This window comes from Convolutriloba macropyga, chromosome 2, assembly GCF_964194025.1.
Source record: "Convolutriloba macropyga chromosome 2, txConMacr16.3, whole genome shotgun sequence".
NCBI classification, from domain to species: Eukaryota; Metazoa; Xenacoelomorpha; order Acoela; family Convolutidae; genus Convolutriloba; species Convolutriloba macropyga.
In genome coordinates this window covers 3,339,047-3,365,712 of record NC_134469.1, presented here as the reverse complement: position 1 = coordinate 3,365,712, position 26,666 = coordinate 3,339,047, and the positions used below count along the sequence as shown (strand labels likewise).

The 26,666-nt window shown below is 36.1% G+C and overlaps 1 protein-coding gene and 3 non-coding genes across 4 annotated transcripts in view; 2 read left to right on the top strand and 2 right to left on the bottom strand.

The window, feature by feature from the left end:
• LOC142335566 (E3 ubiquitin-protein ligase UBR4-like) overlaps positions 1–26,666 on the bottom strand; it is a 126,971-nt gene that overhangs the window by 45,891 nt on the left and 54,414 nt on the right. Inside the window, exons 11-16 of the mRNA XM_075384105.1 lie at positions 17,871–18,076; positions 14,291–14,535; positions 13,233–13,746; positions 12,179–12,727; positions 6,187–6,415; positions 5,204–5,338 (exon numbers count right to left, since the gene is read on the bottom strand). Of these exons, the coding sequence (XP_075240220.1) occupies positions 5,204–5,338; positions 6,187–6,415; positions 12,179–12,727; positions 13,233–13,746; positions 14,291–14,535; positions 17,871–18,076 (1,878 nt within the window). The remainder of the gene's footprint in view (positions 1–5,203; positions 5,339–6,186; positions 6,416–12,178; positions 12,728–13,232; positions 13,747–14,290; positions 14,536–17,870; positions 18,077–26,666) is intronic.
• Trnak-cuu (transfer RNA lysine (anticodon CUU)) lies at positions 13,862–13,934 on the top strand. The gene has a single exon. It is a non-coding gene; the product is annotated as a tRNA-Lys (tRNA).
• On the top strand, positions 14,671–14,743 carry Trnak-cuu (transfer RNA lysine (anticodon CUU)). The gene has a single exon. It is a non-coding gene; the product is annotated as a tRNA-Lys (tRNA).
• Trnam-cau (transfer RNA methionine (anticodon CAU)) lies at positions 22,582–22,653 on the bottom strand. The gene has a single exon. It is a non-coding gene; the product is annotated as a tRNA-Met (tRNA).

Here is a 26,666-nt window from a genome sequence, read left to right as displayed (position 1 = left end):
TGATAGGCAGGAAGTTATTTTGGATTTTTTGCTTAGTTTAATAATTTTCTTTTAATTTTGCACAATGCACCTAACATTTCTATAATGCTTTAAATTAATAATTCATGCTTCTAAGTCATTGTCTACTTTACGTGTCTTTCTTCTTCTATTTTACTATATTTTATTCAGAAATTTCGGTCATTTTTTTCGTTCTTTTTTTGTTAGTTTTTTTGGCCGTTCCAATTAGATTCTCATTGGTTAGTGGTGAAAAAACGTATAACCCCTTAAGCAATCATGATAAATGAATCATTATGGGTGATATACTTCTGTAAGGGTGTTGTAAGATGTGATCTCTTTTTTTCTCTGCATTTTCTGCAATGATCAGCCCATTAAGCAAAGCACTTTGTTACGGTTCCAAACAAAATCATGAAATTTATGGGATAATTTCAAAAATCACTTTCTGAATAATTACAAACTGTATACTGATAAATAGCTAAAAGTATTAAAATTGCAAAAAGTTTAATGAATACAAAAACATTCTCTGGCAAACATTCAGACCCACCAAGCAGATTACATCGGAAAATATATGCCATTGATTCTAATGACCCGGTTGTTAAACAATAACAAAATAAATTTTCTGCAAAATGTCAACAGTGTGTGCTATTTTCATAAACACTAGACCTGTGATTTAAGACTCAATGACAAATTTTAAATACAGGGCATTTAAAACTAGGCTCTATCTCGTTTTAATTTTCGATTTTGATTTTTGAAAAGACTAAGCTCATTTAAGATTGCTTTGCAAAGCAACTACTTCGCAAAAGTGCAAAAGAAATTTGAGCAGAGAAAACTTGAAAAACCCCTCGGCCTAATCAGCAGACCAATTAAATATCACGACCCAAAAAAGTTTCACAAAATTACAGAAAAATAAAAATGAAAGTATTAAATAAATTGTTGGGTATTAGACTTTTAAGTATTTACCTTCCCCGTCAATAAAAAGGGAAAACGTAGAAGTAACCAACTACGAGAAATCTGGATTGACACGTAGACAAGCAGAAGGAGGCGAGAACAACGAGACTCCCCCCAAAAAACTCGAGACTACCAATATTATTAAAGAGGCAATGAAAGCTAGACAAAACAGAAAAGATAGTCGACAGATTGCCGAATAGGCTGCAAAACATATTCTCGTGATGTCGAATATAGTTAGCAAGAGATACAAGATACAGTATTGACCCCTTAATGAAGTTAGAAATAATTTAGAGAGTAAGGTTAGTCAGCTATGAAAAAAACTTATTACACAGTTCAGCCTTAAAGCCACCGCCAGTTAGTACAAAACGCACACAAAACAGTTCAAGAGCCGTGAAACAGCGTCATTAAAAGATCAAAAAATTGCTTTATTGAAGTTGCGGCTTGAAGAGAAGCCAAAAAAGTCCAAAAACCGAAGTCAACACAACATAGATACTCTCAGCTTGCAGCTATAAAATGATGGGAACATCAATAATAGCTCACTACCCCGGCTATTAAAAACTAAAATTGACATCACGAATTAATATACATAAAACACAAACCGACTAACGTCTGACAAATTGCTCTCAAACGACAGGCGGGGCAATTTAATTCACAGGAAACTCAGATATTTTTTATGGGTACAAAAATTTCTTACCAAGGGGGCTTTCTAACCCCCGAAGTCCTGCGTAATAATCTAACGCGTTGACCACTCGTCTATCGGCTCTTAGTTATAGATTATATTACAATCGCTTCTAATTCAGGAACAGATTTAACTTTTGAATAAACGCAATTTAGGTCACGCAATATTAAATGGTTGGGGTCATAATATTTACCCATCCCCCCATAAATTTACTTTTTTATGCAGTTCGGTGCGGGGGTTGGTTGAGGGGTGTGTGGAGGCGCGGTGTGATGGGGTCAAATTGTAGAATAACCCTTCACATCATTAATTTGTCTCAACATTTTCGGCGAATCGCATACGTCGAGACTTGTTAAGACTCTTAGATTACAACTCAGAGTTTTAATACTTATTTGGGCATCTCTTTTCTTAAGACACTTTGCTCATCACTTTTCTCAAGATGGCAAAAATTTCCGTCTTGAGAAAAATGGCTCGGTCTTGGTACGAAAAATGGCTCCCAAAAGACTAAAGACCAGCAGTACTAATATACTTTTACAATTTTTTGTGAGAGCAATCAAAAAGAAAGAAAAGGCCGATAATTACTCCGTTCAGCTACCGCTATGGCTGTTATTTCGAATTAACTGGTTGATTGTCTACATGTTTAAAATCATGCAAATTTCAAGCTAATCAAAGACTTCAACTACATTTTGGTGAATTGAATTTTCGATATGTCCTCTAAACCATGGGGAATAACGAGAGGCTCTTAAGTATGAGTCTGAAAGTCCCCTAATCATGAAAAAATAAAAGTTTTGGGAGCTTACGCGTTCAATATACAGAATTTCAAAATTTGAAGGGAGCAGTGTTTATGGACGCAGTGTTTATGGCGTTCATACCAACTTACCCAATGCTCTTTGATCTTTTCGTTCAATTATCCGATTACAAATTAGCAGTAGCTATTACAAGGATGATTTAAATTATTTATGTGGACAATGTAATCCCATGTTCGGTTGTGATAGTTTCACATCAAGTCCCACGGGTCATTTATTTTATAGTCGGCTAAATAGTCGTTCTGGTTTATTTAGCAATAGCGTAAATTGGGTAAGTTGGCAATGGGTAAAATGGCATTGGGTAAATTGTCCTGAAACCGACAACAACTATGCTATCCTTACGCTCTTTTGCTAAACGATGTTCGAATAATGCTTGTGTTTATTTATTTAAGGCCAGCTTTACTCTTACATTAAAAACATACCCGGCAGATTGCCGGAAAATAGCCGCCGTTGATTCCAATAAGCATGATTGGGATTGAAAGAATAGAAGATAATTGAAAAAAAAATTTTTGTTCAAAAACATTTTTAAGTCCGATTTATTTTGATGGTATTTCGTAATTGAACATAACGTACTTCTGTTTCTTAGAGAGAGGCTACTATCAATACCAATAAGAATTAGAGATGGTACCTAAGACTTATAGGAACGACGTTCAAATAGCGGGCATCTAAAATTGGGCTTTATGGGTTTATCCCGTTTCTACTTCTGACTTCAATTTTTTACACTGACTCTGTTCAATTTGAATTGCTTTGCTGAGCAACTGATGTTCAAAATCACTTTTAGCAGAATGAGAGAAGAGAGAAACTAGCCTAGAGAAGTCAAAAAGATTTCACGCAAAATGTCGAAAAGGCGGCAAAATGAGGTAAAGCGAAACATTTTTTTATTCGACGAAGTAAAAAAAAACATAGCAGAACAAGTCCTGACGTACAATTCAAAGAATTTTCATTGACTAAACAAAAAAATAGAACTAGAATGGATTATCAGTGAATTGAGAAAACCATTTAAAATCAGATAAAAAAAAAACAAAAAAAAAACAAAAAATCAATGTCAAAATGCCGCATGTGAACAAAAAAAACTACTGTCGAGAATTTAAAATTTAATTCAAACAAAAAACTAGGCCTAGAAAGAGCTGTGAATGGATTGAGAAAACCATTTAGTGGTCACGCCTCCACTTTCTGTTTCGGCGTGACCAAAATCACTACTCCAATTTGACTTCAAAAATCATGAAAATGTGTGAACAGATCTTAAAAAAAACATAGCCGGAAGAATTCCGGAAACGACTCGAAGTAGAAATCTGACTACTCTCACTAATCAGATGCATCACCAGCATATTAGCAATCGACAGACAGTGTAACCAATTCACAAAGAAAAGACTGGAGAACTGGAAACTTCACAAAGGACAAAATCAAAAAAAAATTATTCTCTAAAAGTCCCAAGAAAATTCTCTACCAAAAGATAACATGCAGCTTCCCATCCATAACTCATAGAAATCAATTAGTTATATATTTGGCTAGATCAATCGCCCACCTAGTACTTGCAGAGAAACGTTAAACAACAAACTAAAAAAAGACTAAGAAAAACTCTTTGACGAATTAGAGTTTTGTATAATTTGTTTAAATGCCCTGCTAAGCCTTCAAGTGAAAATTCATAGTATGAACACCTACAAAAATGCTCCTTATTGGGAAAAAGTTGCCAGCAAAAAACATCAAGTTGGAAGAAATAGGCAAAAAAACTTAGAAAAATGACAAAAAGTGGCCAAAATTTGCTCTGATTTACTCGATTTTCTTTAACAAAAACAACTCGAAACTAATATTAATCAAAATGAGAGACATCCAAAAGAGCTAACACAACTGAATTCCACTAGAAAACTCCCCAAATGCTCTCAAAGGTTGAGGAAGAATAGAAACGACATTTAAAACCAAATTAAACAAAAAAAAAACGAGAAAAAGTAAGGTGTTTTTTAAATTTTACAAGAAAAAATAAAGCCAAATGAAGTTACTTTGAGCAAATAGAGCAATGAACTGCTCGAGAAATAATGGGCAAGTCATAACAAGTTAATAAAATTGTCTACGATTGAAAAAAAAACGAAAAGAAACAAAAAAAATTTAAAAAACTGGTTAAAAAATTCTCAATTTTTCTGTCATTTTTCCTCAGAAAAAATGTTTTATACCAACAAAATTGTAATCAATTTGTATCCCTGATATTCCTTGAGTAACGAGCTTCTATGAAAATTGCACTTAAAGCATTAAAACAAAATAAAAGGCCAAAATACATTAAATTTCGTCGAAAAATCACCAAAACTGATCAAAAACCTCCAAATTTGCATAAAACTCAAATTAACTACTTGAAACCTTCAATTCTTTTTCTCACATCTTTTTTCACAGAGAAAATTTTTCACACATCACTTTCTCGAGAAAATTTTTTCACACATCACTTTCTCGCTCTCTCAAAACCAGCGGTATGAACAAAAAACCACTCTCTTTTTGCTCCGTCTTCACTTTTGTTCAGCACCCAAAATCACTCCAAATTTTTTCACGCGTTTCATTTCCCGCTTCAAAATTCACTCCAATAAAATTGATTAAAAAAAGGACTTCTCCAATACTCCTCTTCGAGTCGTAAAAAGACAGCGCCCCAATACAATTCAAATTCTTTGAATTGTAAAAATAGGAGCGCTATAATAGCCGGCTGAGAAGATGAGGGCGGCTATTAATTAATAAAATTAGACGAAAAATTGTGTATATTCTGCAAACTGTGAGATATAAGTAGCCCAATACTCACCAGTAGCTGCAGCAGCAGAAGACGGAATGTAGACTTCGAATGGCTCAATCGGTTGTTTCTTGGCAAACACATAGATGCCCATCACACTCTTTGGGTGATACTTGTAGCCCTCTCGACAGATACAACACACCGGACCTATGATTAATGAGATATATCAAAAATAATCGACTAACGTAGGACGAATTGCTATCTAACGACTGGCGAGGCAAACAATTTAGAAGGGGTATAGTCGGGAGAAATTTTTATAGCGCAAAACCTTCATAGTGGGGAGAGGTTTGAGCCTGTGCCCTCTCGGATGAGAGTGCGCGACATAAACCTATACTCTACACCAGCTACGTAGGTTGACAACAGCGAGCTTAAGTTTAGGGAGGCTAACAAAAATTCGGAACGTCTCTCAAAGAAGCTGAATGATTAAGTAGTAACATTTACACCATGGAGGATCGGGGGGGGGGGGGGGGGGGGGGGTCCTCTCATGTAAGAGATAGGGTTGTCCTGAGGTTAACAAAAATTGGGAACGTCTTTCAAAGAAGCTGAATGATGTAATCAAAAATTTCATTAAAAATCAAGATCTAGAATACAGTATAAAAACAAACTATACCAAACACTATTTTTCAACAAGATAATGCTCCTGTGCATAAATCCAAGATTGCCATAAATTTATTCAAAGAGAAGTAGCAGGAGGTACTGGAATGGTCAACAAATACTTCTGATCGGAATTCAGTCATAAATTTATGGGCAATTAATTGCGAAGCAACAATAACGAAAACAACTTCAAGAAAAGATGGAAGAAAAGGTGTTGGAAATTTGACTCAGTGGTCGTTAGAAATTTTTTTGCAAACTTAGGAACTGTCTACTAGATATTAAAAACGCTAAACGCGTGACTACCCGTTATTAGAGACCTGATTTGATCTCAAGATGTTGTATTATTTGCTGTTTGTTGCGTTTTTCAAAATTCTAGTCATATCCTATAAAGAAACGCATACCTGACTCGTCCAATAGATCATCAAAATTGGGGGCGTGATGTGAGGACGTCTTGACCATCCTGCCTCCTCCGGTGGCCTCGAGTCCCAGAGTCTCCAGCTGTTTTGCCCTCATGGCCATGGCCAATCTCTTTTTCTCCTCTCTAGTCTGCTTTCTGGCTCCTTTGATCAACTCACTCACTCTTCCGTTCTCACTCAACGTCTCCAAAAGGTTCTCAGCTAGTGTACCCACCTGTGCAAAAAGTTAGTTACCAACAAGCTAATTTCTAATTTTTATGTTCATAATCTGCTTGTACACTGCTTAGCATCTGCCAATAGTATATGACAGAATCAAGTCTGCGAAAGGAAATTTAAGTTCGTTTTCACACTCCGAGCTGAGTTGGGTAGGAACACAATTAATGTATTACAGTTTATCCTGTTTCTGAGAAGGAAAAGTCAAAATGGTTAGACAAAAAACGATCAAGCGAAAAAATCGCATTCAAGAGACCAACAAGGCCCAAATATTTCCCAAAGTTCGTTTGGCAGCAGTTAAATTCTTTAGCAATGATTTCGAAATGCTTCGTTTTTTGTTAAAAATATTCAATTCAGGTGATACCTCTGCCCCAGTAAAAAACACAAAACCAAGCAAAATAGTTGTAAATTATTAGTTCAAAACTCACTTATTCCTATATTTTTTTAAATTTTGTGCAACAATGAAATGTAAGATTTGCATTCATTTAGAGCTTATATTTCATGGGTGCGGGTCCAAAATTCCAGGCTGAGGAGAGTGGCAAGTGGGGAGAAATGTGGGGGGGGGGGGGGGGGACAACTCGTAAGATTAAGAACCCGTCACACTATAAACTTGCGTCTTCAAAACGAGACATACTTTGAATCACATACTTAGAAAGTAGAAAGGCTCAGCCGCTTATTGCTTTTCGTTCGGGTTTTACATGCTTATCCCGTTTCTGAGGACGAATAGTTAAAAGCGTCAGAAAAAAATGTGACCAACAAAAAATTGCATAAAAAGACGACAGGACTATAATAATTGCTGCAAACTTAGTTTGAGGGCAATTAAAAATATTTGCATTGCGATAATATTTTTAAATAAATTGAGTAAAAATTTAAAGTCTCATGTTCTCTATAAGAGGGAAATATATTCCGAACCCTATATTTCATTGGAATGGCAGCAGCTTGAACTCGTGAAGCCGATGCTCCTTAAACAATATTTTAAATTTTTGAGGCATTTTATTGTAAGTACTTCACGAGGAACTCAGTTCCATTTCTGAATGCTCGTTTTGAACAAAAGATTTTGTAAAAGAGTAGTTGTAAAGAACTTTTTGTAACTAAGACTTGAAGTTCCAACAAGCACCCCTTGACTTTACTAGAAAGATAGCACTCCATTGTTGACCAGATGTCAAATTGCCTAATTATTAGTAAGACTAATTATTAGTAAGACTAATTATTAAATTGACTAATGCTAGTAAAGTGTACAAGCTCATAAAATGTCTGCTAAAACTATTTCTCATACAACAACCTTTGATTTTCAAGTTTATATTGTATTAAGACCGACCACCAGATCAACCACCAGTCCTTTAATAGACCACTAGACTTCTTGGGTTAGCTTTGGACTGTCATTTTTATGAGACACATAAGCTCTATAAGGAGAAAGCCCTAATAGGGCTTTTCAAAATTAGGATCTTCTCCATTTGTGCCCCCTCAGCTTAGTGTGCGCAAATTATTTGCACCCCTCAGATGCACGTGCAATATTTTTTACATAATTACTTACTATGAAATGGCACGGGCCCTGTAACTGGGGAGCGCATAACGTACTGGGGGCACAAACGGAGATCCCAAAATTATCAATAGAAATCAAAAATTCAAGACAAAAGAATTAGGGCATATATGTTTGGCACTACTTAGATGCACACTATTGACCTTTAATAAGTAAATGTTCATAAAAATTAAAGTTCCATAAGTGAGTTCAGAAGTCATTATTTCTGAGTGAGGTAAGTCATTGAAAAAGTCAATTCCAAGAAGTCAGGGTAAGACGAAACAAAAATCTGTTAGACGAAGTAAAAAAAAAACAGAGCAGGACAAGTCCAGAAATACAAATCAAAGAATTGAAAGAAGAACTTAGAAGTACTCTGCCTGCAGATCAATCGATCAATGCTAGCCAAAAAACAAACAAAATCATCAAAAAAAATTGGGAAACAAAAACAATCAAACAATTTAAATAAAAAAATACTCATTACTAAAACTCATGAAGCTTTTACCCCTCAGGCAAAACTTGATCCCTTTAAATACACCTATTTCAAAAATATGTTCACACCCAATGTTTGTCTCTGAAATCGGTCCAAGATTATATCTGCAAGACCTGAAACACTTTCATTGGCCCTTGAAGATCGATTAACTCAGAAAATGACAGAAAAACTTAAAAAATGAAATCAATTGCCAACTTTAAAGAAATTTTGCTGAAAATCGTGATATTAATATCTTCAGAATTATTTCTCTGTCTCTAGAGGCTATCCATTAACCCAATTCCAAGCATTAAAAAACTCATTGGCTCAAAGATCGATAGGCAATAATTTTTAGAAAAAATCTCATATTAAAAAAAAAGAAATTCGTGCTATAAAAATGTTGAAAACCGTTCAATTAAACCCTAGCAACTATCCAATTACATACTATCAAACCCTGGATGAGTTTAGCCCGCTACTGAGGCAAGAAAAACAATAAAAGACAAATGTTTTGAAAAAAATTGAAAATGCAAATTTTATCAAAAAATTTCTAAAATTCGGAAGGTTAAACAGATCCATTAAAACTAACAACTAAGCAGTAACTTTTATCAGACCGTGAAATAAGTTTTCCGGCACTTGAGAATAGAAAAACTTCAAAAAATGACAAAAACTTTTGGGAAAATTGCAGATTTTATCCAAAAATGCAAATTTGGAGGCATTTAAATGTTGAAAACGAATCCATTATTAATAGAAACTATTCAGTGCTCCATTACCAAACCAAAAAGGACATTTCCTGGCCCCTAAAGCTGAAAAACTCAAAATAAAAACTTTCAAAAAACCTGAAAAAAATTGCAAAAATTATCATTTTGCGTGCTGTATTTGTAGTACCAAAACATATATCTCATAAAATGGTCATAACAAGTAAATTTGATTTGCAAAAGGCCTTCATCATTTTTCAAAAACTTCAACCTAAGACTAATCAAACAAAAAACTCACAAAAATCACAAAAACATGAAAAATTGCCAACAATTTGAGCCCAAAAACTCCTTAAAATGACCTTTTAATCTTAAATTAGGGCCATCCCAGCAGCTGCACCACTCTAAGCACTTGAAGGACTACCTTTGGGCGTCTAATGAAACTTAATGCCCGCTGGGCTTTACCTGTTTATCCCGTTTTGAAAGATCAAAGTCATTGCAAAATGTGTGAACACATCTTAAAAAAAACACAGCCATCCAATACTATTCAAATTCTTTGAATTGTAAAACAAAATTAGGACCTCTATAATAGCCACCCGGAATTGAGGACGCGGCTATTAATGAAAAAGTAATCGACGTCGCTCAAAAAGCTATGTAGAAACACTCAGCGATAAATTAAACATAAACCGACAAATGTCGGAAGAATTGCTCTTGAACGGCAGACGAGCAATTTAATTCAGATCAATTTTTCTTTATGGGTGCAAAAAACCTTTCAACCGCCGGGATTCGAACCACTGACCTCCCGATCTACAGCCACAAGCACTAACCACTGCGCTACAAATCACCTACCTCTTCTTTCTGCAACCGATTTTATATTAGCAACACGCTTTACTTCGGAGCAATAGAGATCACTCAAAAATGAAGAACGAAAGCATGAAAAAGTCACTTGAGGAGTCAAAGAAAGTTCTAGAAGAAAAGCGCAAAATTGTCAAGCGAAAAATTTGTATAAAAAAGACACACGTTTATAATAATTGCTATAAACTTCGTTCAACAGCAATTAATAAAACTTGTTAAAGTTCATTGCGCAGAAGCCTTTTCATTAGGGACCTCTATTACACAAATGAGTTCCTTTGACCTAAAATTAATTCAAATTAAACTTAAGTTTTAAAGTGCAAAAGTCATTTTATTGAGAGAGGTACGTCACGTATGATCGAAATCTAATAACGCAGATGAGCCAAAAACGATGGCTAAAGAGAGTGCGAAATGACGTCACGCGTGCAAATTATGTTAGTGATATTTGACATGTGAGAATTTTACATGAAGCTAAATTTCATCTGAGGTTTCGTTTGAAATTTTGAAAAGTCTACTTGCATTGATTAAGTTAAGGGATTTGCCTGTTTTATTTTTGACCCCCGTCACAAAATTGAGCGCGTGTTTTCAAGATTATATTGATCTTGAATTGATTTTTGTGAAATACCTACTTTCTTGAGACTCACACATTTCGGAAGTTCATGAATTTGTCCAATGATTCCTTACCAAAATCATGCCAAGATTTTGTCAAGTTTCATTTCAATGAATTTCACTTATTTAATCAACCACCAGTGAAATGAAAAAAGTTGAAGTCCTCATTCTTGCTTAGATTTTGTTGCACAGAAAAAATATCCCTTAGCTTATGGAACTCAAGACAATTGTTCAACTTCGGAAAGTCAAGCGCCCGATTTTATGGCGAGAAAAATTCTATATATAGACCTTTTTTGCGTTGAAAAGTATAAAGTATTGCATTGCATAAATAAACGCATTTGCGGCGATTTATTTTTTAAATCCCCTAGTCTAATGCCATCGGCCATCTTTTTTTGAACGTGTTTAAAAATACCATATTACCAAAGATGATGCTTTACTTATTATATTTTTAAAATAATGAGCCGGCTGAGGTTGTTCGAATGCACTCCTAATAAAATAAAAATGCACCAAAATGTCTAATATGAGGTTTATTCATTTGACCGGAAAGGAATCATTTATCTTTTAAAGCGTGTTTAAGCATGCTTAGTGCTCAAAACTATACTTCGTGATGATAACTCATTCTACTTCTCAACGCATTTCAATTGTCAGGAATTTGTTTATCTTTTAAAATAAATATGGCCTGTTTTGATCTGAGAATCTGCAACATATTGAATGTTAGCAACACGTGTGAAGTTTCCAGATGTTCCCCAAGAACTTATATCTGTTTGTTGTTTCACTTAGCTAACTTTTTAGACAAACAGATCAGCAGGCAGGACCCGATCTTTCGAAAGAAGATACTCAACACAGCAAATATGATATTTCTGGTGCAAACTTTTATTCCCCAAACAATTTGACGATTTATGCGCTGTATGTTTCTAGCTGATGAAGTCTAGCTACAGGAACATTTCTCTGAAGAGTAGATGTGAAAGCACTTTTGACTTGACAAATATCGGGTTATCCCATTATTGCCCACGCCTCCAGCTTAGCGGTCATATAACCTATACCCCACAATCATGGAAATTATACCAAGATGAAGCGCTATAATTTCGTGTGATACCTTGCAAGATATCCACCTAATATTCAAGAATCTTGAAAGATAAGCGTCAATCTTGCGAGACCCAATCTAGTTAACGCGTAATGTGCGTTTTCTCACCTGTTTCTCTAACTTGTATCCCTTAGATTAACCACGATTAAATAACCCCCGCATCAATCAATATGCCCAGTATTCAACACTCGTCCATTTGAAGGGGATGGGGCAAATTTGGGCAGTAATTTATTTATAGCCTTAAGTAAGATTGAGCATGTAAGTTTGTGAGACGCCTGAAAACGGACCTTATGGTCTAATGGCGATCTTTCTGGTGCTCTTTTTTTGTATTGATCAACTGTGTAAGTGCTCTATTTATTCTGCTGTAAAGACACCAGTAAACAATTTATTATTATTATATTATTTGTAATTATGAAGTGGTGAAAATGTCTATTACAATTGCTGGCCTTTTTTTATCGAGGTGAGGGACGGAAACGGCTCTTAAGGTACTAATTATATCCACAATTATTGATCAGAGAAGGGTTAAGTGTGATAGATCTTACCTGTTCTTCACTCGCTACTCTTTCCAATCGATGCAACACAGGAATACAACTTTCCCCTATCACCAACTGCGTCTCGTCATGACCCATACTCAGAGCCCGCATCAATTTCAAGACATACGGCACCGCAGGCCTCGCCAGGAACTCTTTCCAAGCTTTCTGGTCACTCAGATAATCTTTCTCGGGCGTCAAATTCAGAATGTAATTGGTACAAGCACTTAGAACCCCACTTTTAGTAATTGCGCTTTTTAGTTGGCTTCCATCATCACTCGCAGGAACACTTTCGACCATAGTTGTGAAACAGTCCACGAACATTTCAGTTCTGCTCGCCATTTGCGCATTTGTCAGTTTGTCTTCGTTGTACTTTTCGAAGTCAATGTAGGGTTTAAAGAAGCCGACGAGGAGGTCCACTTTGGCAGAACTGTTGTCTCCGAATGCCAGATATGGGACGATTGTCATGAGGTTTTGTAAGAGCAGTGGGTTCTGTTGGATGTGGGAAATATTCATACAGCTTAGGATCTGTTCCAGCTGGGTCAAATCGCCACCCGAAATCTGAGCAAAATGAGACAAATGTTAAGACACCAATTTATATACCAACGCAGTACGAACTGCAGTCAATGCTCAAACCGCTACTTGGTACATTACAGAAACATAACTGACTAATGTCGGACAAAATGACTCGTAAACTCTTTGTTGCTATCTTACTAGGGAGTGAAAAATTTGGCGCACGATAGATGTGACTTATAGTCGAAAACTACTGCCAATTGCGTTCAGTTGCTTAAAATTTCGTATGAGATCAATCTAGACCACATAAAATCACCGAGTTAAGGAAGAAAAATTACCTCGAAAAGTCTAATCAGTCAAACGGAAAACGACCAAACAAAAAAAATGCATTGAAAAAGGCAAGACAAGTCAAATAATTGTCACAAATATTGTTTGATAGTGAGTTTGAGTTAATTATTATTTTTTAAAGTTGATATTTTTTCTACGTAAAAATTTCAAAAAAAATATACGTTTACAGTTGGTTACATCCTAAACGTTACATCACGTGTAATACCTTGAGTGCAGATCCTGCAGACGTCTTCGAATTTTGAGTCTCCTGCAAAATTGGCTGCATCACTAGCAGCACCTTTTCAACTAGCTCATTGCGCGTTGTACATGCTTCATTCTTGGACGAGTTGCGACCCATCGAGGACGATGCCAAACTGGCCGATTCCGGCATATTCAGTACAAGTTGCAACAGTCGCAAGAATATGTTCAGAGTGTCGCAGTCCGAGCTGGCCAGAGCTACTCTGTTGCTTCTGACTTTGACAGAGAACGAGAACAACTTCAAGAGCACATACACAAGATGTCTCGATGCAAATACGTCTGTGATCGAGTTTAAGGAGTTGAGCATCACCAGGAATCCGTTGCAGTCGGCGAGGACCGAGGCCAATTTGTACATTTCCTCTTCTTTGCTTTCGTCGTCCTGACCTTCACCTCCCCCTTCAGCACCAGAGGAGTCATTTCCAGATCGGACGTTGAGGTTCTCAATGAACTCTTCGGTCGCGTCTCCCATCAGTCCTCGCATTCTGTCAATGCAAAAAAAGAAATGATTTGTCCCGCGCTCTATGGTGATAGCTTGGATTTTTAAGATAAACTTTTTTCGTGCAGTCGATTATTTTGAAATTGCAATGAACAAACCAAGCCCGGCTAGCTCAGTCGGTAGAGCATGGGACTCTTAATCCCAGGGTCGTGGGTTCAAGCCCCACGTTGGGCGTTAATTTTAAAAGAGCAACATTGATTTTATTATACAGCCAGACATTAATATATGCACAAATAGCTCTTCCTCTAAAAGATCACAAAATGTTCTGCTGAGATATGTTACGGAGAAATTTGAGGCCGGTCTTTCCCATTATACCCCCCCCCCCATTACCATAAACATAATGGGGACGGGCTATAATTTCGTGGGGGTATTATTCGAAGACCTTAAATTTCCGATAAAAGAGTCCATATAAATTATAGCCCCACACATATAGACCGTAGGGCAGAGAGCCTATATCCCATTACCCCTTCCCGTTACAGTAAACATAATATAAGGGGGCTACAATTTCTCGCAGAGGTTGGCTATGGTACCTGTAGACAACCCGCATGGGCTCCATCTCGTTCTGCTGGCTGCCTCCTCTCTCGGGAGCAAGCCACACCTTCTGGTAAACCTCAGCGACAGGGAGAGAGAGACTGATGATCCTGTTGTTGACCAACAACTCCATCCCATTGTCATCTTCCAAGAGAGCCACCAACTCACAGTCTCTGCAGATCTTGTTCTTCACATCTCGCATCAAAGGACCCATACCCACCTCCGAACAGCTGTAAGGGTTGCCCTGCAGAGAACAAAGCAAATTCAACAAAAATACATCGTTTGTAAACACAACGTTACTGCTCCCTCTAAAATTTATATTTTTCAGAAAAAAATGAAAAGATCACACAATTCAAACCGTTCAATTTTAACTCTTCAAGCCCGGCTAGCTCAGTCGGTAGAGCATGGGACTCTTAATCCCAGGGTCGTGGGTTCGAGCCCCACGTTGGGCGCTATCTTTTAATTTGCAACATGGAATGTAACATTTTCGTTATCACTACCCCTTAAGATCGAACTTATGCATTCGATTGACTTTTCATGAAAAGATAAGATCAGCAATAACAAAATCCGCGCTTTTATTTTGTTTCGACCCCAAATCCATTTTGTAATTTTAGGACCCCACCCACAATTAACAGCAATTTGCTACATCTAGCATTAGATAGAGCATCATTAACATCGGATCAATACAGAATGAGTCAATTATGAAGTAGAGGTAATCATATTCCAATGAGAAGATAGATTTCGATTATTTACGTTAAAAAATCATGGTGGTTGACTTCTATTTTGTGGTCACAAAGCGCATCAACATTAACTTCATAAAACGCAACCATTTTGAGGATAACAAGATCGCGTCATTAAAAAATGAATCTATTCTGTGTTTTTATGCCCCCTAGTTACAGATTGTGTTGTTATATAGCATGTTACTATGTGAAAATTAGCACGAGTGCCTAGGGGTGTAACAGATATACGGACAAAAAGCTGGGAGGGATAGAAAAAAATCGGATCTTTTCCGTTTGTGCCCCCCCCCCCCCCAGCTTAGTGGGTGCATATTATTTGCACCCCCCCCCCCCAAATTAAGTGTCATAATTTTACATAATGATTTACTGCGTAATGACACGTGCTCTGTAACTGGGGGGTGCACAAACGGGGTGCACATATCGTACTGGGGGGGGGGGGGGGGGCACAAACAGAAAAGATCCAATAAATCTTTTTAGCTCTTGCGGCATAGCCTTTGGGTAACATAACCAATTTGGGTAAACTAGCCCCCAAAGCTTAGCCATTTGCCTAGCTAGCACTTTTTAAGCCGATTTGGACCTATCCCGCTCCCCTCATCATGGTCGACATAAAACTTTTGGCCCAATCTTGTTATCCTCAAAATGATTACTATTTAAGACGTTAACATTGACGCGCTTTGTGATCCACAAAATAGAGGAAATAGAAGTTCTGCCAAAATATTGACTTAGCTGTAAAGCGATATCAAAATGCAATTACTCGTGAACTGAAAAGACAGCCTTACACTCAAGCTTTCCGATGGCGGATTGTAAAACTCCCTAGGAGCAAAATGTCGGCAACAGTGCCAGATAGAAGTTGCAATGTAGACGGTTTACTCATACACCCAAAACAGACGTCAAAAGAAAAGACGAAAAGGGCATATATGACGCACAGGAAAGCTAAATTTACATCAACATTCGAAGATGTTGTCAGAGATATAAATGAAAAGATATAAAACATACCCGGCAGATTGCCGGAAAATAGCCGCCGTTGATTCCAATAAAAAATGATTGGGATTGAACGAATAGAATATATTGAAAAAAAAACAAGATTTTTGTACAAAAATATTTTTTAAGTCCGATATATTTTGATGGCATTTCGTAGTTGAACATACTTCTGTTTCTTAGAGAGAGGCTACAGGGGCTACTATCAACACCAATAAGCATTAGAGGTGGTAACTAAGACTTAAAGGAACGACGTTCAAATAGCGGGCATCTAAAATTGGGCTCTATGGGTTTATCCCGTTTCTATTTCTGACTTCAATTTTTTATACCGACTCTGTTCATTTTGAAACATTTTTTAAGTCCAATTTATTTTGATGGCACTTCGTAGTTGAACATAACGCACTTCTGTTTCTTAGAGAGAGGCTACAGGGGCTACTATCAATACCAATAAGCATTAGAGATGGTAACTAAGACTTATAGGAACGACGTTCAAATAGCGGGCATCTGAAATTGGGCTTTATGGGTTTATCCCGTTTCTAATTTGGACTTCAACTTTTTATACTGACTCTGTTCATTTTGAATTGCTTTGCTGAGCAACTGATGTTCAAAATCACTTTTAGCAGAATGAGAGAAGAGAGAAACTAGCCTAGAGAAGTCAAAAAGATATCACGCAAAATGTTGAAAAAGCGGCAAAATGAGGTAAAGCGAAACATTTTTTTTATTCGACGAAGTAAAAAAATAGGAGCACTATAATAGCCGGCTGAGAAGATGAGGGCGGCTATTAATAAATGAAAAATTGCACCATTTTGAGCCCAAAAACTCCTAAAAATGACCTTTTAACCTTAAATTAAGGCCATCCCAGCAGCTGCACCACTATAAGCACTTGAAGGACTACTAAAGCCCACTTTGGGCCTCTAATAAAACTTAATGCCCGCTGGGCTTTACCTGTTTATCCCGTTTTGGAAGATCAAAGTCATTGAAAAATGTGTGAACATATCTTAAAAAAACAGCGCACCAATACAATTCAAATTCTTTGAATTGTAAAAAATTTAGGAGCGCTATAATAGCCGCCTAGAATTGAGGACGCGGCTATTAAAAAAATTCCGATAAAAAAATCTAAAAACAGTAAAATAACGAATTCAAATTGCCGCATGTGAACAAAAAACCTCAAGCCAGAAAGCGATTTTTGTTCAAACACCATTTTCTCGCTCTAATCTAAAATTCGAGCGAAAAAATCGCTGTGAAATGCGTTCGACAGCAGTAAAATAGCAACGATAAGATCTGCAAGTGTAGTCGTGGAAGCAGTTCCTGTCAGTGTATGACAATCAGACTAAGTCAACGACCATTCCACGCAAAAATAAGCCCCTTCAGTGAGTTGGCAGAAAAAAGGCAGACAATCTACACAAAGAGAGTGAAAACCATATTAAGATAGTTGAGTTCAAATGCGATCAATCCCGAGGAAAGCTAAAAACAAGAGGCACTGAAAATTTAAACTGGCCTCTGTTTAACGGAAGACTTCTGCAACTACATGAGTGATTTGTACAGTAGTGGTTGTTACTTGTGTAATTCTACCAGTTATGTTTTTATCGGCTTTTCACTCAGATCGAATTATTTGATGTTCTACAAATCACTCCTGTAGTTTCAGAAGTCTTCCGTTAAACAGAGGCCAGTTTAAATTTTCAGTGCCTCTTGTTTTTAGCTTTTCTCGGGATTGCTCGCATTTGAACTTAACTATCTTGAAATAGTTTTCACTCTCTTTGTGTAGATTGTCTACCTTTTTTCTTCCAACTCACTGGCGTGGAATGGTCGTTGAGTTAGCCTGATTGTAAACATCAACAAATTTTGCATGATGATTCTCCCTGACCTGCATGCGTCCAGCGAGGAAGTCCTCTTGTTGTGGATCCTTTTCCAGGCAGAGGGAGAAGTCTGGGGTCTGGTCAGGTACCTCAGGGTGTATGAGGTTGCAGAGTCTCTCGAATACAAAGACAGGAGTCAGCTGATCATCTGCTGGGAACTGCTGCAATGTTGAGACGCAGATCTTCATAAAGTCTTTTGTCTCTTCTGCATTACCTGAAGTAAACGCAAGACATGCTAGTCCCTAATTTCAAATTATTTTTGACTAGTCACTATTTTTCGATTATTTTTAAACTACTAAACTAGTCAAAATTCTCAAATCATTTAAAAAATATATTGTTATATGATTTAATCAAACAAGAGCCTTGGTGAATGGTTTCACCATTGTATATTCAATCAATGGCACAAACAGTTCTAAATGAGTTTGCCAAATCAAGCTTGCAGTAACAGGAACTAAGTTACAAACGTTCTACGATTCGAAATGCAGTCATTAGGGTTATTAAATACCATTATTAAGAGGATATTTTCCGCTAGTGCCCCCCCCCCCCCGAAGAAAAATTGTCCACCCCATTGGTATATTTTCCAACAAAAGGTAGGAATTTGAATTCTGTAAACATACCCGCTAGATCGCCGGAAAATAGCCACCGTTGATTCCCATAACCCCCAATGGGATTGAAAAACAGAAAAAAATGAATATTGATTTTTGTACAAAAACTATTTTAAAGTGCGACCTCTTTCATTCCATTTCGTAGTTTGACATACTGCTCTTCCTTAGTGAGAGGATACAGGGCCGTTATAAATACCAATAAGCACAAGAGATGTTAACAAATTTTAAGTAGCGGGGATATAAAAATGGGTTTTATGGGTTTATACCGTTTCTATTTTGATTTCCTTTTTCGTTAATAAATTTGTTCAATTCAGATTCTTTTGCTGAGCAACTGCTATTTAGAAGAACTTTGAGAATAATAGGCAAAAATGAAATTAGCCTTGAGATTTTATCAAAAAAATTTCATGCAAAATGTCGCAATGGCGGCGAAAAGAGAAAAAGTAAAACAAATTTTTAAAGACAATCAAAAGAATTGAATGGAAGAACTGAAAACTCCAAACTTTCAGGCTTTAATAACATTTCGGGTTATAAGCGAGCGAAACATTGAAAAAACAAATCAGAACCTAGTAAAAGTCAGTCAAAATTACAAAAAGTGCCGAGAATCTTTCAGATTAAAACCTAAAAATAGCACCTGAATTGTTAAAACATTAATTACACAGTTTGATGCTGTAAAAGACTTTTGTCGCCCCCTTAAACAAGAGTCTGAAAAACATCAGATTTTTTTTAAAAAAATTAAAGAGAATTAGCGAATATTTTTCCCAAAGTTGCTGAAATTTTTGCTGTTGTCCTCAAAACTTTATCTGGGTCCTTAAAAGTTAACCATTAACACATATTTAGAATGAAAACTGTTTCAATGGTCACAAAAAGTTGTTAAAACCCTGAAATATAATTTAAAAAAATTGAAATTAGCAAAAAAAATGCAAAATTTCGTCTTATCCAGTTCCTCGAAATCAATTCTGTGTTGTTTAAACCAATAGATTAACATATTTTCAAGCCTCAAAACGGCTCACAGAACTAAAAAAACAAATAAGAAAAAAAAACAAAAAATTCAAAAAAAAACGAGAAAATTAGCAAAAATGGTTTGAATAAATTGGCATGATTAACAAAAAGAGACCAAAACATTAAGACAAAATGACATTTAGTAGAGCATAATAGCCATATAAACTATGAATGCCTTGAATTTACTTTTAACTTTTTAATTATTAAGGTCAGTAATAGTTTAGATGTCTATTATGCGCTTGAATCAAGTTGTCAAGAAAATTGAGAAAAGGAAAAACAGCTTCATTTAGGCCACAAAAACAGCAAAAGACCTGGAAGTTAGGCCCTGCCGCCAGCTTCTGCACGATAGGAACCTGAAAGTCTGCCAAAGCCAATTGAGGTCTTCTATTGCAACTTGATGCCTGCCAATCTTTACCTGTTTATCCTGTTTCAAAAAAAAAACAAAGCCTTTGAAAAAAGTGCGAAAACATCTTACAAAAACCTAAAATCGCAATCCAGTCCAATTCTTGGATTCTAAAAAAAATAAGAGCGCTTTAATAATCTGCTGAAAAGCTGAGGGCAGCTATTGAACATCAACCAAAAACTTGTTCTGAACGCATTTTTTGGAGTGACGGGCTTTGTAATGGGATCATATACTTTGAATTTCCAACAAATTGCAGCAAAAATTGTTGTTGATGTATTACACACGGCACATAGTTGCGAAACTCAAAAAAACTTTTCAGAAGGGAGCGAAACGCCAATTTTGGTAGCGCCCAAATTTTGGCTATTTATGACTGGGGTGGTAACAAAAAAAATCCCTTAGGGTTTAAAAAACACACCCGCCAGATTGCCGGAAATTAGTCGCCATTGATTCCCATAACACCGATTGAAGGAACAGATAAACCATGATAAAAATTGATTGTTGTACAAAATACTTTGATTAAACTTTGTAGGAGAGAATGCAGGGACTACTATCAACACATTTGAGATGTTAACTAAGACTTATAAGAGCGAAGTTCAAGCAGCTGGCATCTAAAATTGGGCTTTACTGGTTTATCCCGTTTCTATTTTGGTTTCGTTTTTCGATACTGACTCTGTTCACTTTAGATTCCTGTGATGATCAATTGCTATTTACTTCGAGAAGAATGAAACTAGCGTAGAGAAATCAAAAAGATTTCATGCGAAACGTTGAACAAGCTGTGAAATAAGGTAAAGCCGACAAATTTTTATTCGACGTAGTAAAAAGTTATATCACTACCAGTCGTGAATTACAATTCATAAAATCGAACAAACTGAAGACAACACTATCAGTCTCCTTAAAACAACAGCCTGTAAACAAATCATAAACCAAGACATCGGCGAAAGGAAAAAGACGACTACAAAAAGCTAAATAAAAATTAAAAACAAGCAAAGAAGGCAAAAGATTGAATATACCCAAATCTGACTCAATAGAGAGCCTAGATACATGCAATTGATCAGACTCAGTGATAGAACAAACACTACAATTACGAAAAATCGCAAAATCAAAAAAAAATCATTACAAAATTTTGCGAAAAAGTGTCAAAATCAGTAAAACCTTGTTCTGAATCAAACTACTCAGCTCACAAATGCCCGATGAAATGCCAATGAGACCTATTAATAATAGAACGAAAAGACTACTAAAAAGCACAACTAAAAAACGACGAGTGAAGACCGCTAGTTTTGAACGCAAACCTTTAAAGTGATCAACATCTGTCTCATGAGAGAGCCAATTTAAAGCTTTCCACAGTAAGACTAAGCGACAGAACGATAAACATAAACTGACTAATGTCGGAAGAATTGCTCTCGAACGACAGCCGGGTGGAAAAACATTTGACCACACCGGGATTCGAACCATTGACCTTCTCCTTCAATACCATACGCACTGCCGGCTGTGCTTTTTGACCCTTAATTTTGCCGCTGCAACCGACTATATATTAGCAACAAACTTTACTTCGAAGTGAGAGCAATAGAGATAACTCAAAAATGAAGAACGAAAGCGTGAAAAAGTCACTTGAGAAGTCAAAGAATGTTCTAGAAGAAAAGCGCAAAATGGTCAAGCGAAAAATTTGCATAAAAAAGACGAATACGTTTACAATAATTGCTTTGAACTTCGTTCAACAGCAATTAAAAAGAACTATAAAAGAGCGAAAAATCCAAAGAATCCAAAACAATACACTTGATTAGAGGCCCATTGAGACCTATCATTAATATCACAACTTATATTTTATGAAAATGAATAGCCTCTGATTCTTGAAAAAACATCAATCGACCTTTGCGGGGTTTAAACAACTGAAACTATGCATTAATAGTAGTAATATAGTGAGCTACACTCCCCGGGGTGGGTGAGGTCCCCCATGTATTAAGATAGGGTATAGCGTATTTTCCGGGATTTGGGACCTCCCTAACGTATTAAGATAGGGAATGAATTAGCATGTATTAAGATTAGGTATAGCGGCGTTAATGTATTAAGATAGGGTATAGCCGCCATGTATTAAGATTAGTTATAGCCGGCGACATGTATTAAGATTATGCGCCGACATGTATTAAGATTAGTAATAGCCGCCGACATGTATTAAGATTAGTAATAGCCGCCGACATGTATTAAGATTAGTAATAGCCGCCGACATGTATTGAGATTAGTTATAGCCGCGGACATGTATTGATTAGGTGCCGCCATGTATTAAGATAGGGTATAGGTTTTGTGTATGTATTTGTGCATGTACATTTTCTAGTAGTATAGTCGGTGCAAATGTGGGGGGTAGGTTCGGAGACGCTCCTGATAGGCTGAAATTTTGAGGGGAAAATATCAATGTTTGTGTAGTTATTAAGTGATTACGTGAGAACAATAGAATTGGCGTGGGTAATTAATTGCTGTAATTATGTGAGGGGTAATTATGTGACAGGTTGAATTTTGTTTACAAATTTTATGTTATTAAATTGTGAAATTAATTGGTGGGGGTTTTCAATTACCCTAGTTATCTGAGGGGTAATTATGTGACATGTTGAATTTTTGTTTACAAATTTTAGGTCAATTGCAAAGATTGTTCCCCTAATTGTTTGAATCAATTGTGTAACAAATGTCTTTTGCGCGCTCATTAATTGGAAAAAGTCAAGATAGCAAGAGGTAGTTTTGATCTACCGTCCTCTGGGTTATGGGCCCAGCGCGCTCCCACTGCGCCATCTTGCTAATTACATGCATATATGCATTATTTTTTGTACATTATTTGAAAAAAGATGTTAAATAAAAGAAAAAAATGAATTAAAATAGTATAAAATGACAGACACAGTACAAATTATGAGCATCAAAATACAAAATTACTCAATCATTTACAATAAATTGTATAAAATTCAATGAACATCAAGGTACACTTAGCCGAGTGGTTAATAAAGTTCGATAAAAAAAGTTTAGAAAACTCACGAGAAACAGTTACGAGAAACATATACTATCGACTTTATTAACTTCAGCTTACTAAATACCAAAATGAACACTACTACATATAGTTACTTATAAAATTTAACACGTGTACATCATGAATATTGTTCAAGTTGGTTTGGAAAAACTTAAATAGTTGAAATGCTGCAAAAATTGCGTAGAATCCACACAAATTTTGCATCTTCTGAAGTGGTCGATGTATTATTTTTTGGTACTTTTTACCTAAAAATTTGTAATGTGTTACTGATCGAGCCAGAGAATCCGCATAATAGTAACTTCTGTTGAGTCGAGCAATCAATATCCAATGTTCACCGACTTCTTTACTCGAAGCAGTGTTAATGATTGCAAAGCTGAATTTGGGTAAATTTGGAATGAAATCTGCTGGAAACGATCCAATGTATTTGAATTTTAGCTCAGGAATGCGTTCAATAATTTGTTGAAGAGATTGATTATCCATGACAAATAATCTTCTGTTTCAATTCGCAAGCTCCGTTTGAACAGGGATTTCTCACATTACAATCAAGTTGAAATGATTCGTTCTTTTCAATAAAGCAACAATCTTTAGATTGGGGAATTTTACGTATCAGACCTCCTGTAGATTCACTTACTCTGTCTTCACTATTACCTGTGACATCGGGATGAAAGATAATAATGATGATTAAAAGTCCCAGGAATACTGCACAAATAAGGTATACATATAAGTTTGGAGTAGGTCTACCCCAATTTTCATCCATTCCCTATCTTGATATTATAGTGTGGAAAGGGTTGCAACTGGGCGATGAAAGTACATATCCAACAAATGTTGCAACGCAGAAGGCAATAATATAAAAACCATAAAAAATTGAGAAGAAAATTAAAAAATCTTGATTAATGCAGAGTTCTTCGACATTCTTAGCAACTGTTCCAAACTGATCAATTTTAACTGTTGAGATTCGTTCTCCGAGAACAATTAACTCGGTAACATTGGTTAGCGGACGTTCAAAGAACATTTCTAAACGAAGACTTTCCCCACTGAGTTCAGGATAATGAACATTTTCACCAGCATCTTGAAGTGATGTGAGATCGAATACAAGCACATAATGATCTGTGAAGAAATCATTCGGTAACGCAGGAATTTCTTCGTTGAAGTTCATTGCCTTCATTGTTGTAACATAAGCTCTACAATTGTTGGTTGTATCAATTGAGACAACAGCTCTCCCCCCTCGAACAATTCTCAGCTCCCGCAGTCCAAACTTTCGATAATGAAAAGGATTTTCTTGAAAATGTCCGGTGAATGCTGAATTAGTGTTCATTGCTATTGCAATTCGTCTGATTGGGGCATTATTGAAAACATTTTCCTGAATAAATTGATTTTGTCCAGAAGGAATAATAAATGTTCGCGCAATTGTCTCCATAAAATTATAGCAAGCTGGTTGATGTGTTAGTTGATACTTGATTGTCTGGTGATAGACCTCATTAACGACAACACGTCTCGTAAAAAGTGAACAGTCAAGAACTCTAAGGGAAACATGTGGATTGTAGGAAATCATGTAAAAATTTGGTCTCGCTCGAATCAATTTGAGTCTAATTTTTGTATTTGGAAGTAATAATTTTTCACATTGAAATAAGTCGATTGCAAGTTTACCATATAAGGTAACCCCATCTTTCAACAAAAGCTCTTCTTCCCTATCTATGAACGGACTTTTTCATAATCACTAGGATCTTTCTCAAATTCGTATCCATGACAAGCCAAAATTCCTTCATTATTCATTGTAGAAGCATTGAATTCATTGGATATCAGAGCTTTGTGGCCATAGAGTCCGTTAGAGTTGTACACTTGTTGATTGTTTAAATACACTTCGCAGTTGGAGAAAAGAGAGTGTAACAAGTTGTTGACATGAGTCAAATATTGTAAATCATCATCAGTGAAAGTCATACCCATATCTGGTTTTCCATGCTCCTCTTTTTTCATGAAATCGTCAAATAATCTTCCCTTTTGTAATCCAACTTTAATTTGTAAATGAATATCTCTCATATCGAGATAAATACTTCTATCTGTTTCAAATTCAAATTCAATGCTGCTTTCATCCAATGAAGTGCTGGGATAAACTTCTTGAATATGGGATGATTCAATTGGTTCCAAAACCGGAATTTTGTCAAAAATCTCCAAGCAAGAATTTGTAAAGTGTCCATAACGGAAATTACTGTCATTTGTTGATCTGGTATTCATTTTAGTTTGGTAAAAATATCCCTCCTAGTTCGACGACGTCGACTGATTTTTGGCGAGCGTTTTCGAATAATACGTCGTTTTCTAGGTTTTCCTCCTCCTAGTTGTTTACGTAAAGTTTTCTTTCCAACATCTGTGGCTGCAGATTTGAACTTTTTCCTTCCAGCTAATACATTTCCGATTTCTGGCGCAGCTAATTCAATCAAGTCAGCACCAACTCTTTTAGCTGCTGGTACAACATATCGTCTCAAAAAAGGAATTGCAGTTCTCCCAATTGTTTGGGCTAAAGCTCCAAATCCTCTTCCCCTTTGTCTTGAATAACCACGAAAATACGGTAAATCACTGTCTGCAACCATTTTTTGTAAACTTAATTTTAAAAATGATTGTCTGAAGCTCTTCTGAACATCAATACAGCTCTTGTTACACATACTGAATTGAAGGGAACTTTTTCACCGTATGAGTCGCGGAGCTCAAGTTTAATGCTGTGGAAAGAATTTTTAAGAATTTTTTTAAATTGTAGATTTGGGAAGTTTTGATAATTCATATATTGTCCAGTAGATATTATGTCTCCATTCTTAATTTTAGAAATAAACGGAATACATCTCAAAAGCGCGGCTTTTGTATCACCTACAATATTGTATTCAACAATATCGCTGTATATCATGAGAGTATGAATTCGAACAATATCATAGGGAAATTTAGGAAAATGTGGTCCAGCACCACTCATAAAAACACCCTTTCCGTAAACAGCTTCCTCACACCCAAATACGTGACAGAGATCAGTACTGAAGATAACTAGTAACGAGTTTTCATTAGGAAGGCTTAGGGATATTCTCTGTGTAATTCTGTTGACTTTTAATTTGATTGGGGTTTTCTCATACTTTTCTCTTTCCTGAATTTGTTTGTTCATTTCGTTCACAATATCAGATATTGATGGATATAGTCCTGCATCAATTGTATAATAATCGGAAGGTTTTGTATCTGGAGTTGCAGCATCTAGATAGAAAAATTTTCCATCTGTAATATTCTGGTACAAAGATGGATATGATAGTTCGGTTATTGCCACCTCCCATTCTCCTTCAAGGTTAATCTGTTCGGGAAGGAAATTGGTAAAAGAACTCAATGTATTATTTGGATAACAATCAAAGGATGCGTTGGAAACCAGCTCTACCGTAAAAGAGTTCATCACTAAATGATACACTTTGAGAGCTCTTGTTCATAAAATTTTCCTAGTATTTCATCACCCTGCTCTCCCTTGAGGTTGTATGTTGGAGGTTTGTACGTAGCAATCTTAACAATTTCAAAGATTTCACTCGTGAACTGTGACTTGTATCCTTTTCTAAAAGGAATATCGTATTTCGAAATTCGTACTTTATCCCCTACTTTAACCGAGGTTTTTTGTATTGTCTGATCGGATTTTTGTAAAAAATTGATAAAAAGTTTTTGTTTTTTACCTCTTTTGGAGCTTTACCTGTAGATCTATTTACTCTACTATTCATTGTATTTAGGAAAGATCCCATTTTTACAAGGTACTTATGCCCGTTTTCTTCCATGAAGCGAT